At 39.3% G+C, this 13535-nt stretch overlaps 1 protein-coding gene across 5 annotated transcripts in view; it reads right to left on the bottom strand.

Annotated features, from left to right (window-relative positions):
- Positions 1-13535, bottom strand: part of GFOD2 (Gfo/Idh/MocA-like oxidoreductase domain containing 2) — a 79826-nt gene that overhangs the window by 20731 nt on the left and 45560 nt on the right. For all 5 annotated transcript variants that reach the window (XR_012471726.1, XM_074202243.1, XM_074202260.1 and 2 more), the window contains one exon: positions 12674-12999. Coding sequence is in view for 4 of the 5 variants with exons in the window: in XM_074202243.1 (XP_074058344.1) it covers positions 12674-12932 (259 nt within the window). In the remaining variant the exon portion in view is untranslated. The remainder of the gene's footprint in view (positions 1-12673; positions 13000-13535) is intronic.

The following is a 13535-nucleotide window of genomic DNA, read 5'->3' as shown; positions in this document are numbered from 1 at the left end:
GTACCCTGAACACTTAAGCATAGTGGCCAGCTATCATGCCTGGTGTTTTTTATGTAGAATTATCTCTGAAATGACATTTTCCAAGTACTCCTAAAGGATCTTGGCCTATGGGTGGAAGGTACTGAGTTATAGAGGAGTCTTTAAGAGGGACACTTTAGTTACCAGCAAACTCTAAGCAGAATGGGGCGATCACATTCTCCACAGTTTTCAGTCGGCTGTGAGGCATTCTCCATTCTTACAGAGATGACTCTCAGGAAGTCTTTGTACAGAGAGGAGAGCAGGTCAACAGTTACTAAGATTCTCAGTTCCCATCTGGGGGCATTAACGAGATTCTAGACTTTTCCCAATACTGTATCATTCTCTTATCCTTCAGATGTCATGGAGATGGGTCACTTGGTGCATTTACAAATGTTTCTCCTTTATATAGAAATACAGTCAGGAAGACCTGAGGTCAAATCCCAGGTGGGCCTGGGTTCTCTTCTACAAAATGGGGATTATAATAGCATTGACCTCACCCTGCTATGACCAGGTTATGAAGGAAATTTTAAAAAGGATTCACTGGGCTCTCTGGACAGAGATCCATCAGGACAAACTGAAAGCAGTACTAACAACAACAGGCACAGACTAGAGTGAACTTGTGTGAGTGGCTGGGTCCCTGAGGTACAGAGCACATTCTGAGATTGGTTTTTAGCACATTTAGCTTCCTTTAGAAAGGACTTTTTGAAGGAGGAAAAAAAAATCTTTATATATAACTACTTCACAGGCTTCCAGATGTCTTTGTTCTTTCCCCCCCAACTTCCTGTTTATATAAATGGGTAAAAATTGCAGAATTCTTACATGCCAAGAACAGGAGGCAATTGGCCAAAGAACATCGGGGAATTCTCAAACAGGGCCTGGGACTAAGCTGGGCCTAGCCATAGTCACCTAAAAAGCAGCCAGAAGAATGGGGAAGCTCTTGGGCTATGAATTGGGTGGGAGTTTCATTTAAGAAGCATGAAATAAAATGAGCTATGCCAATAAACTATTTTGTGTAGTTCAGTACTGTCATTCCTAAGATTTAAAGGTAGAAAGAATCACAGACTCTGTCATCTAGTTAAATCCCCCCTTTTTACACAAGGAAATTGAGGCTCACAAAGGAAGTGACTTGCTCAAGACCATCCTAAGCAGCAGAGTTGTTCTTCAAATACAGATGCTCTAATTCTTAATCCTGGTGCTAATTTGGAGAATCAGTTTAATTTGTATCATTGATCCCTTTAGTCACTGGGTGCAGTGGCTCCCTATGACATACAGAACAAACTTCCAACTCCACATTGTGATGTTTGCAGCTCCTTCTGTCCTCATTTTGTGTGTGTGTGTGTGTGTGTGTGTGTGTGTGTGTGTGTGTGTGTGTGTGTGTGAGAGAGAGAGAGAGAGAGAGAGAGAGAGAGAGAGAGAGAGAGAGACAGAGAGAGACAGAGAGAGAGAGAGAGAGAGAGAGAGAGAGAGAGAGAGAGAGAGAGAGAGCGAGCGAGCACACCTTCAGGTCTTAGCTCAGATGCCATCTCCACGATGAAACTGTCCCAACTTCCCTTAGTTATATCACCCCACAGTCCTTTGTCTGTCCTCTTCTCATGCTCCCAACCCAGCACAGGACCTTGTATGGAAGTATCACTGCCTTGTGACTCTACTTACTCTTCTACTACAAATATCATCCAGAATAAAGGCATTATTAGTTTGTAGGGCAGAAGTGTCATCTTCAGAATATTCTGCAAATTCAATTCTCAGAGTTCTAGGAATTGTAAAAGACTAAATCTAGGTAATCACTGTTTATAAAATTTGATCAACACATATGACCTTAGGTCATCTGTAAAACAAACCATTTGGCTAGAATTTGGATATGAATTTCCTTTAATCATAATGGTCCGATCTGATAGGAAAAGGCCTATATTAGGAGATTACGGTTATACAATCAAGCCAGACATCTTTACATGGAGTCTGGGTACATAGTTACACAACTTGTTTATAATTGATGTAAGTCTTAGACTTTGTATGATGCCACTTTGTTCTCTGCCCCTATTAACTGTCCAAGTTAGGGGATAGAAAGTGCTGTGCAGTGTAGTATGATGAGGTGGTCAGATCTTGCACTGCTTACAGAAAGTGGACAGCAGTCAATGATGGATTTGGTGCATCCCCAGACAAGGGAGACAAGTGGACTAGGAAGTTGGGAAACTGGTAAGTAAATTTGGCCTATACAGATAAGACTTATGTGTGGACTTGACCTTGCCAGCCTTCTGCTGCCAAGGCTGTACAATAAAAGGTATATATGCCTCCTCAACATTCCTTTGGCCTCTGTGAATAAAGAACCTCGAAAGTAACAAGAATTAGATTTCTTTAAAACATCCTGCATCTCAAGAAGAGATAAGAACTTACAGAATTTGTACTGGACTTAACAAAATCTTTTCTATTCTTTAAATCTCATTTTTATTGTTCTTTGGTTTTGATGTCACTTTTATTTTTGTCTCTTTTCTCACTAACTCATTCTTTAAAACAAAGATTTTTAAAAATTGGCAATTTAAGAAAAATTATCACATTAACAATACTACTATATATTATTACTTAAGTTTTCATGCAGTTTGTTCTCCAATGAGATGGCAAATTCCTTGAAATAGGGACTGCTTTTTTTATTTCATTGTCCATCTTCCCCTCAGTACCTGCCTCAAGGGCCTTATTCTTTTTTTGCAAGGCAAATGGGGTTAAGTGGCTTGCACAAGGACACACAGCTAGGTAATTATTAAGTGCCTGAGACCGGATTTGAACCCAGGTACTCCTGACTCCAGGGCCGGTGCCCTAACCCTAATCCACTGCACTACCTAGCCACCCCTAAGGGCCTTACTCTCAAAATATATATTTACAATATACTATGTGCTGATTTAACTTCATATATATTATATTTATTATATCGTATATCATATCATATTATTATTTCTTATTATAGGAACTTTAGGAGGCAACTTTAAAAAGACTTGAAGGTACCAATTCAATGTTTGATAGAATGTTATTAAAGCACAAAGAATCCAAACTCTCTCTGACCTCCTTTGGAATCTAAAAGTAAGACATCAATCGACTGGCAGGATATTCTCTCAGAGTCAACTGGGGAACTGTGTATCCTCAGGAAAATTTGCTTACAGTATCATCATAGTTAACAATGGTATTTACTAACACCATGCAATAGTGACCTTACTAGTAATAGCCTCTATGGTACTTCAGTTTATAGAAATGGAGAGACAGATACACCAATAATAATAATGACAATTAGCCATCAATTCAGCAATGTGTGGTGAAAGTCAGAGACAGGATAATAAAATGGCTAAACAGTTGCACAGAACCTCAAAGTTGAAATAAGGATATATATATATATATATATATATGATATCTGTAGAGTTATTTGCACTTTTTCTTCCCTATTAGAATGTGAACTCCTTAAAGACAAAGACCATGTTTTCACCTTTTCTTTGTTCAGTCCTTAGGCACCTAAGTGACACAGTGGTTAGAGCTTGGATAGGGATTGGAATCAGGAAGACTAATCTTCCTCAGTTCAAATACAACCATAGGGGGCGGCTAGGTGGTGCAGTGGATAAAGCACCGGCCCTGAAGTCAGGAGTACCTGGGTTCAAATCCGGGCTCAGACACTTAGTAATTACCTAGCTGTGTGGCCTTGGGCAAGCCACTTAACCCCATTTGCCTTGCAAAATCCTAAATAATAATAATAATAATAAAAACAAATACAACCACAGACACTAACTAGCTGTGTGACCCTGGGAAAATCACTTGACCTTGCTTGCCTCAGTTTCCTCATCTGTAAAATGAGCTGGAAATGAAATGGGAAACCACTCCAGGATTTCTGTCAAGAAAATCCCTAAATGGGATCATGAACAATCAGATACAACTAAAATAACCAAAACTGCCCCAGTCCTTAGCACAATGAATGGTGCATAGTACTTAACACACTGAATTAAAGGGGTCCTTGGATCAGCCTTTATTACAACTGCCTTTTACATTACAAACTACAAGAATAGCTCTTTGTGACTAATGTCACAGCCTTGCCTATTCTTAGCCACTCTACATGGAAACATGTATTGAGGCAGCACAGAAAGGGAGCTAGCTGATCTTGAAGTCAAGGGTTTCAAGGTTAAAATCCTGGCTCTTCCTTGGTCATGTCATGATTTCTCTGGGCCCCAGTCATAGTATTCTATCTAAATTATGTGAGAGTAATGAAACATGCTATTTCCCACTCCAGATAGAGAGGTGAGGGATTCAGAGTGCAGACTGAGGCTTGTGGTATTAGAGGACTCTTTTTGGACATGGAAAATGTGGGAATTTGTTTTGCTTGCCTATTTGTGTTTGCAATATGTTTTGTTTTTCCTGTTTCTCAATGAAGGAGGAGTGCGAGTGCAGAGAGGGAAGAAGAGGTGGGAGAGAGAGGATTTGGACCAGAAAATAAAACTGAATTTCATTTAAAAACTTAAATTGTAGGTTGGAGCAAAATATTTTGCTTTAGCTGAAGTAAAAAAAAAGCAGGGGTAGCAATCCTTATCTCAGACAAAGAAGCAGCAAAAATAGATAGCGTTAAAAGAGATGAGGAAGGAAACTTTATCCTCCTAAAAGGTACCATAGACAATAAAGTCATTTCAATACTGAATATATATGTACCCAGTGGGTCAGCACCCAAATTATTAGAGGAGAAGCTGAAAGAAATACATGACAACATAGACAGCAAAACTCTACTAGTGGTGACCTAAACCTCCCACTCTCAGATCTAGATAAATCGAATCATAAAATAAACAAGAAAGAAGTTAAGGAGGTAAACAGATTGTTAGAAAAATTAGATATGGTAGACTTATGGAGGAAACTGAACAGGGATAGAAAGGAATATACCTTTTTCTCTGCAGTACATGGAACTTATACAAAAATTGACGATGTACTATGACATAAAAACCTAATGATCAGCTGCAGAAAGGCAGAAATAGTGAATACATCGTTCTCAGATCACAATGCAATAAAAGTCATATGCAATACTAGGCCAAGGAGATATAGACCCAGAACAAATTGGAAACTGAATAACCTCATTTTAAAAAATGAGTGGACCAAAAAACCAATTATAGAAAGAATTAACCATTTTATCCTGGATAATGATAATGATGAAACAACATACCCAAACCTAGGGGATTCATTCAAAGCAACTTTCAGGGTATATATTATAGCTCTAAATGCTTACATAAATAAATTGGAGAAAGAGGAAATCAATGAACTAAACATGCAACTAAAAAGATTAGAGAAAGAACAAATCAAAAATCCCCAATTAAATACCAAATTAGAAATTCTAAAAATTAAAGGAGAAATTAATAAAATTGAAAGCAAAAAACTATTGAATTAATAAATAAAAGCAAAAAGTTGGTATTATGAAAAAACCCAATAAAATTGAAGAACCTCTGGTCAATTTAATTAAAAAAAAGAAGAAAACCAAATTGCTAGTATCATAAATGAAAAAGGTGAACTCACCACCAATGAGGAGGAAATTAAAGTAATAATTCGAAATTATTTTGCCCAACTCTATGCCAATAAATTTGATAATCTAAGTGAAATGGATGAATATTTAAAAAATATAAGTTGCCCAGGTTAAATGAAGAAGAGATTAAATACCTAAACAACCCTATCTCAGAAAAAGAAATTCAAAAGCCATCATTGAACTCCCTAAAAAAAAAATCTTCAGGGCCTGATGGATTCACAAGTGAATTCTACCAAACATTTAAGGAACAACTGGTTCCAATTCTATATGAACTCTTTGGAAAAATAGGGAAAGATGGAACTCTGCCTAACTCTTTCCTATGAAACCAATATGGTACTGTTACCTAAACCAGGAAGAGTTAAAAATAGAGAAAGAAAATTATAGACCTATCTCTCTGATGAATATAGATGCAAAAATCTTAAATAAAATCTTAGCAAAATGATTACAAGTTATCACCAGGATAATACATTATGATCAAGTAAGATTTATTCCAGGAATGCAGTGTTGGTTCAATATTAGGAAAACTGTTAGTATACTCAATTATATCAATAACAAATCTATCAGAAATCATATGATCATATCAATAGATGCTGAAAAAGCTTTTGAAAAAATACAGCATCCATTCCTATTAAAAACACTAGAGAGTATAGGAATAAATGGACTGTTCCTTAAATAATTAGCAGTATCTATCTGAAATCATCAACAAGCATTATATTCAATGGGGAGAGGCTAAAGGCATTCCCAATAAGATCAGGGGTGAAACAAGGGTGCCCATTATCATCACTATTATTCAATATTGTATTAGAAATGTTAGCTTCAGCAATTAGAGAAGAAAAAGAAATTGAAGGAATTAGAATTGGGAAAGAAGAGACAAAACTCTCACTCTGCAGATGACATGATGGTCTACCTAGAGAATCCTAAGAAATCATCCAAAAAGCTACTGGAAACAATTAGTAATTTTAGCAAAGTTGCAGGTTATAAAATAAAAATAAACCCTCATAAATCCTCAACTTTTTTTTTTAAGGTTTTTGCAAGGCAATGGGGTTAAGTGGCTTGCCCAAGTCCACACAGCTAGGTAATTATTAAGTGTCTGAGTAATTTTTTTTATATTTATTTTTTATTCTCATTTTGCACAAATTTTTTTTTTACATTAATAAAATATTCTTGTTTACAAGTAAACAAAATACCCCTCCCCCCATGAATATAGATAGACTTGCTTGGGCGAAAAAAGTAAAGGGGAGAGAAAAAAATTAAAATAAAAAAAAATAGTAATAATTGTAGGTATGGCCAGGTGGCGCAATGGACGAAGCACCAGCCCTGGAGCCATGAGCACCTGAGTCCTTATCCAGCCTCGTAAACGCAATAATCACCCAGCCATGTGACATGCAAGCCACCCGATCCCCATTGCCCTGCAAAAACCAAAAATAAGAAAAAAAAAAAAAGACCCAAAATAAAATAAAATAGTAATAATAGTAGGGGTGGCTGGGTGGCAGACAGAGCATTGGCCCTTGCGCCAGGAGCACCTGGGTCTGAATCCGGCCCCAGACACCCAAAGATCACCCTGCTATGTGGCCCCAGGCAGGCCACCCAAGCCCCACTTGCCCTACACCCTCCCCGAAATGATAATAACAAAAAATGTGCTTCAGTCTTTGTTCCAACACCAACAACTCTGTCATGATAAGTCCTTCACAAAAGTTAGTTCCATATTTTTCCAACATTGCCATTGCTGATCGCAACTCCCTCCTTTCCTATTTCTCCACTACCATGTACTATATTTTCTCTCTCCTTTCACTCTGACTCTGCTGTAGGGTCGCTGAGTGGCGCAGCAGACAGATCCCTGGCCCTGGGGCCAAGAAGCCCTGAGCCCCCATACCACCCCTTAGGCCCAGAATCCACCTGGCCCTATGGTGCTGGGCAGGCCATCCAATCCCAGCCCCTTGCAAGAAGTAAAAAAGAAAATGTGTTATATCTGACCACTCTCCCCCCATGGTCCATCCTCTCCTCCTTTATTCACATCCCCACCCCTAACCCCTGCTCCCCCCTCCTTCTTACTCCAGATGTCTATACCCCTTATTTGCTGTTTCCTCTCCTAGCCATCTCTGATGAGAGCAAAGGTTCCCTCATTCCCCCTTACCTTCCCCCTTCCATATCATTGCAATAGCATATTGTAATAAAAAAAAAATCTTATTATGTGAAACATCTTGGACTATTCCCCCTCTCCTCTTTCTTTCTCCCATTCCATTTCCCTTTTTTCCCTATTGACTCCATTTTTACACCATATTTTATCTTCGAATTCAGCTTTCTCCTGTGCTTCAACTATAAAAGCTCCCTCTACCTGCTCTATTAACTGAGAAGGTTCATATGAGTATTGTCAGTGTTATTTTTCTATGCAGGAATACATGCAGTTCATCATCATTAAGTCCCTCATATTTCCCCCCTCTCCTCCAATCTCCATGCTTCACCTGAGTCCTGTATCTGAAAATCAAACCTTCTGTTCAGCTCTGGCCATTCCAACAGGAACATTCGAAATTCCCCTGGTTCGTTGAAAGTCCATCTTTTTCCCTGGAAGAGGACATTCAGCCTTGCTGGGTAGTTCATTCTTGACTGCATTCTAAGCTCTTTTACCTTCTGGTATATTGTATTCCAAGCCCTATGAGCTTCCAATGTAATTGCTGCTAAGTCCTGTGTGATCCTGACTGCAGCGCCATGATATCTGAACTGTGTCCTTCTGGCGGCTTGTAATATTTTCTCTTTGACTTGGGAGTTCTGGAACTTGGCTATAACATTCCTAGGGGTTGGTTTTTTGGGATCTCTTTCTCGGGGGGATTGGTAGATTCTCTCCATTTCTATTTTGCCCTCTGCTTCTAGAATATCAGGGCAATTTTCCTGTAGTAATTCTTTGAGAATGATGTCAAGGCTCTTTTCCTGATCATGACTTTCAGGTATTCCAATAATTTTTAAATTATCTATACTAAGTCTGTTTTCCATATCAGTTGTTTTTTCAATGAGATATTTCACATTTTCTTCTAATTTTTCATTTTTTTTGGTTTTGAAGCACTCATTCCTGATTTCTGGTAAATTCATCAATCTCCCTGAATTCTATTCTTTGTCTGAAGGATTTGTTCTCCTCAGAGAGTTTTCTTATCTCTTTTTCCATCTGGCCAATTTTGCATTTTTAAAGCACTCTTCTCCTCAATAACTTTTTGAACTGTTTTATCCATTTGACCTAAGCTGGTTTTTAGCATGCTATTTTCTTCAGCATTTTTTTGGATTTCCTTGATTAAGCTGCTGACTTCATTTTCATGTTTTTCCTGCATCTCTCTCCTTTCTTTTCCCAGTTTTTCTTCTCCCTCATTTGATTTTCAAAGTCTTTTTTGAGCTCTGTCATAGCCTGAGCCCAATTTCTGTTTTTCTTGGAGTCTTTAGATGCAGGAGCTTGTGCTTCCTCATCTTCAGACTGGGTATTTTGATCCTTCTTGGGCTCATTTGCAAAATATTTCTCAATGGTCTTCCTCTTGTTTCTTTGCTTGCTCATTTTCCCAGCCTAAGCCTGTTTTCTGGGGTGCTTCCAGAGCTTTTGGGACACTCCCACAAGGGTCTCAGTGTGTGAGGCTCTGTCCTCCCTCCTGGTCTGTGAATGACCATAAGTGCCCCCCCTCTGCCACGGGGCTGAGGTGGGGGGGGGGCCCTGTTGTTCTATTGGGGGGGCCTAGACTGGGATCAGGATCTGAATGTGGTCAGAGCTCCAGAGTCCTGTTCCAGGGGCAGAGGACAGAGCTTGGCAGTCTCTCTCTCTTCACTCCCCTCCCTCAGCTCAATGGGCTCATGCCCTGGGGGCTCCTGCTTACAGGCTCCACCTGCTTCTGTTTCCTGGTCTGGGCTGCTGAAAGACCAAGCTGCTAGCTGTGTGCCCTGAAGGCTGGGCTCCATGTGCTCCCTCTGGCAGAGGTCCCCCGCTGGGGCTGTTCCCCCACTTTGTGCCCGGTGCTCCCTGAGGTGCAGCTCAGGAGACGCCCCTGCTGCTGTGAGCAGTGGCTCCCAGAATCCTGGGGCTGCCTCCGGGAGGCTGAAGTTCTTTGCTTGGGTGGGCCGCCCCTCCGACCCAGGGAGCAGAGCCTTTCTGCTCTTTTCCAGGTTACCTTGAGTAGGAGAACTGCCTCACTGGGTCCCTCTGTGGGTTCTGTCTCTCAAAAGTTTAGTTAGAGTCCTTAGCTTATGAGTTTTTATCAGAGAGCTCCTAAGACCAGATCCCTTCATGTCGCCATCTTCTCAACTTTTCTATATATGTCTAGCAAGATACAGCAGAAAGAGCTAGAAAGAGAAATCCCATTCAAAGTAACCTCAGACAATATAAAATACTTGGGAGTCTAATTGCCAAGAAAGACTCAGAATCTTTTTGAAAACAATTATAAAACACTTCTCACACAAATTAAATCAGATTTAAATAACTGGGCAAATATCAACTACTCATGGATAGGTAGAGCTAATATAATAAAAATGATAATTCTACCAAAATTAAACTATCTGTTTAATGCCCTACCAATCAAAATTCCAAAAAATTACTTTAATGAGTTAGAAAAAATTGTAAGTAAATTCACATGGAGAAATAAAAAGTCAAGAATTGCCAGGAGCTTAATGAAAAAAAAGTGCAAAAGAAGGTTTAAAATTATATTATAAAGCACCAGTCATCAAAACTGTTTGGTATTGGCTAAGAAAAAGAGTGGTGGACCAGTGGAATAGACTAGGTGTAAAAGCAGGAGATTATAGTAATCTGCTGTTCGATGAACCCAAAGAGTCCAGCCATTGGGATAAAAACTCCCTCTTTGATAAAAACTGCTGGGATAATTGGAAGTTAGTATGGAAGAAACTTAGATTAGACTAACACCTTACACCCTTTACCAAGATAAGATCCAAATGGTTACAGGACTTAGACATAAAAAACAATACTATAAGCAAATTAGAAGATCAAGGACTAGTTTACCTGTCAGATCTATGGAAAGGGGAGCAGTTTATGACTAAGGAAGAGTTGGAGAACATCACCAAAAGCCAATTAGATGATTTCGATTATGTTAAATTAAAAAGCTTTTGCACAGATAAAACTACTGTAACCAAGATCAAAAGAAATGTAGTAAATTGGGAAACAATCTTTACAGCTAAGGATTCTGACAAAGGACTCATTTCTAAAATATACAGAGAACTGAGTCATATTTTTAAAACAAAAAGCCATTCCCCAATTGACAAATGGTCAAAAGATATGCAAAGGCAATTTACAGATGAGATCAAAGCAATTCATAGCCATATGAAAAAATGCTCTAAATCATTAATTATTAGAGAAATGAAAATTAAAGCTTCTCTGAGGTACCACCTCACAACTCTCAGATTGGCCAATATGACCAGAAAGGATAATGATCATTGTTGGAAGGGTTGTGGGAAATCTGGGACACTACTACACTGTTGGTGGAGCTGTGAACTCATTCAACCCTTCTGGAGAGCTATTTGGAACTATGCCCAAAGGGCAACAAAAATGTGCATACCCTTGACCCAGCAATACCACTACTGCATCTATACCTTGAAGAGATGAAGAAAAAGGGTAAAAACATTACTTGTACAAAAATATTTATAGCAGCACTGTTTGTGGTGGCAAAGAATTGGAAATCAAGTAAATGTCCTTCAATTGGGGAATGGCTTAGCAAACTGTGGTACATGTATGTCATGTAATACTATTGGTTCTATTAGAAACCAGGAGGGACGGGATTTCAGGGAAGCCTGGAGGGATTTGCATGAACTGAAGCTGAGTAAGATGAGAAGAACCAGAAAAACACTGTACACCCTAACAGAAACATGGGAGTCATGTTCAGCCTTGAAGGACTTGCTCATTCCATCAGTGCAACAATCGGGAGCAATTTTGGGCTGTCTGCAAAGGAGAGTGCCATCTGTATCCAGTTAAGGAGCTGTAGAGTTTGAACAAAGTTCAAGGACTATTCCCTTTAATTTAGAATAAAACAGATTATCTTATTGTCTGATCTTGTTACCTCTTAGAATTCTTGTCTGTTCTCTAAGGATATGACTTCTCTCTCATCACACCCAATTTGGATCAAGGTACAACATGGAAAGAAAGTAAAGACTGACACATTGCTGTCCGTGGGGGGTGGGGTGGGGGGGGAGGGAAGTAAGATTGGGGGAAAAATTATAAAACTCAAATAATATCTTTAATAAAAAAAAAACCATAAATTGTATTAGAGGTCTCTGAGATCCCTTTTCTAGATTTTGGATGTACCCCAACACCGCACTTCCCAGGTATATGTGATTTTAGGATTAAATTAGTTCTAAGGTCACTTCGAGCTCTGGGACTCTGCCATTTAGCTCTTGCTCTGAGCAAGAGATGACTTTGAAGTTACTGAGAATACAAACCCTCTAACTTATAGGGCAGAAGTATATTGAGGGGAAATGTTTTCTTATGAACATTTTCTAACACAGGACTTCAGTGGCAGAATAAAAGTGTTTACTTTAAGCAGTGGTGTCCTTCTAAAAGGCAGAAGTGGACTTAAGTTCTTAGACCATCCTGATACACCCAGGGTGATTTGTTCTGGCTCACTTACGTTTTCACATTTACTGAAAGGAATGGGAAAGAAGGCTGAATAGGAGTGAGGGGACTTGGTTTTAAAATCCAACTGATATCTCATTATGTTACTTAATTTATTTGAGTCTCAGTTTCCCCAGCTATAAAACAGGGATAAATAATACCAGTACTAGTCACCTGGCCTGATAAGTTTATTTTTTTTTTTTGCAAGGCAAATGGGGGTTAAGTGGCTTGCCCAAGAACACACAGCTAGGTAATTATTAAGTGTCTGAGGCCGGATTTGAACCCAGGTACTCCTGACTCCAAGGCCGGTGCTTTATCCACTACGCCACCTAGCCACCCTGATAAGTTTACTTTTAGGAAAATTTTTGTAAATCTTGAAGAGCTCTATAGGCACCAGTAATTACTACCACTGAACATTTTGAAATGAGAAGTAAAAAAGGGCATATTGGTTGACAAATACCAAGGAAGGTAGTCTGCAATGTTCCATGCACTGAAAAAGAAATAATTAAAATCAATCTACCCCCTAGGGACAAATCTCACTGTACCTAGAGCTTTCACAGCTATCTGCCGAGTAAGTGGAGGGGGAATGTTGATGCAAACCAGATCCACGTCCTGGTGTAGCAAGACGTCATCTGTCCGGCTGGTGTAGAAGGAAATGCTCATCTCTTCAGCAAGCTGCTTTGCTTCTTCTTCAGTCCTGCCCCACAAGGCCTCAATGGTGAAGCCTTCAGCTCTCAGCAATGGGACCAGAACCCGAGCGGAGCTGCCAGTCCCAAAGACTCCTACTCCTGGTAGCAGCTTCATCCTGGCTTCACCAATTCATCTCTTCACTAGGGTCTCATTCTTCATGCTTACAGATCAATGATGGCTCCTAAAATAATAAGAGAGGTATATCTCGGTTTTAACAGAAAAGACAATAATCAGGAGTTACTTTCTGACTCATTCAGAATAAGTGTTATTAGTTCACAGGATTTAGAGCCAGAAGATAATTTAGAGACCATCTCAATCACCTTACTTCATATGGAAACTAAGGTCCCAGTATGCAAAGTGGCTTGCCCCAGGTCATAGAGGCAGTAGGCAGCTTAGATGGGATTCAGTCCACAGCTCTCACCACTATAATCAGTCGGGCAACAAAAACTATGTTTATCATAGCCAGCAAGGTGGAGAGAAACAGAGTTCTAATCAGGAACACCGGGGTTCAAATTTGCTCTCAAATTTACTATGTGACCTTGGGTAATTATTTAAATGCTGCCTGCCTCAGTATCCTGATTTGTAAAATGAGGATTAAGGGAAGTTTTAAGGAAAACTTATTTATTTCTAAGTTTACTAGAATGTTGAAAAACTTATAAAATGTTAACTGAAAAAATAAAACAAATTATCAATCAAGAATCTGAATCATTCTTCAAC

This window comes from Macrotis lagotis, chromosome 1, assembly GCF_037893015.1.
Source record: "Macrotis lagotis isolate mMagLag1 chromosome 1, bilby.v1.9.chrom.fasta, whole genome shotgun sequence".
Classification (NCBI taxonomy): Eukaryota; Metazoa; Chordata; class Mammalia; order Peramelemorphia; family Peramelidae; genus Macrotis; species Macrotis lagotis.
This window is presented reverse-complemented; position numbering and strand designations above follow the sequence as displayed.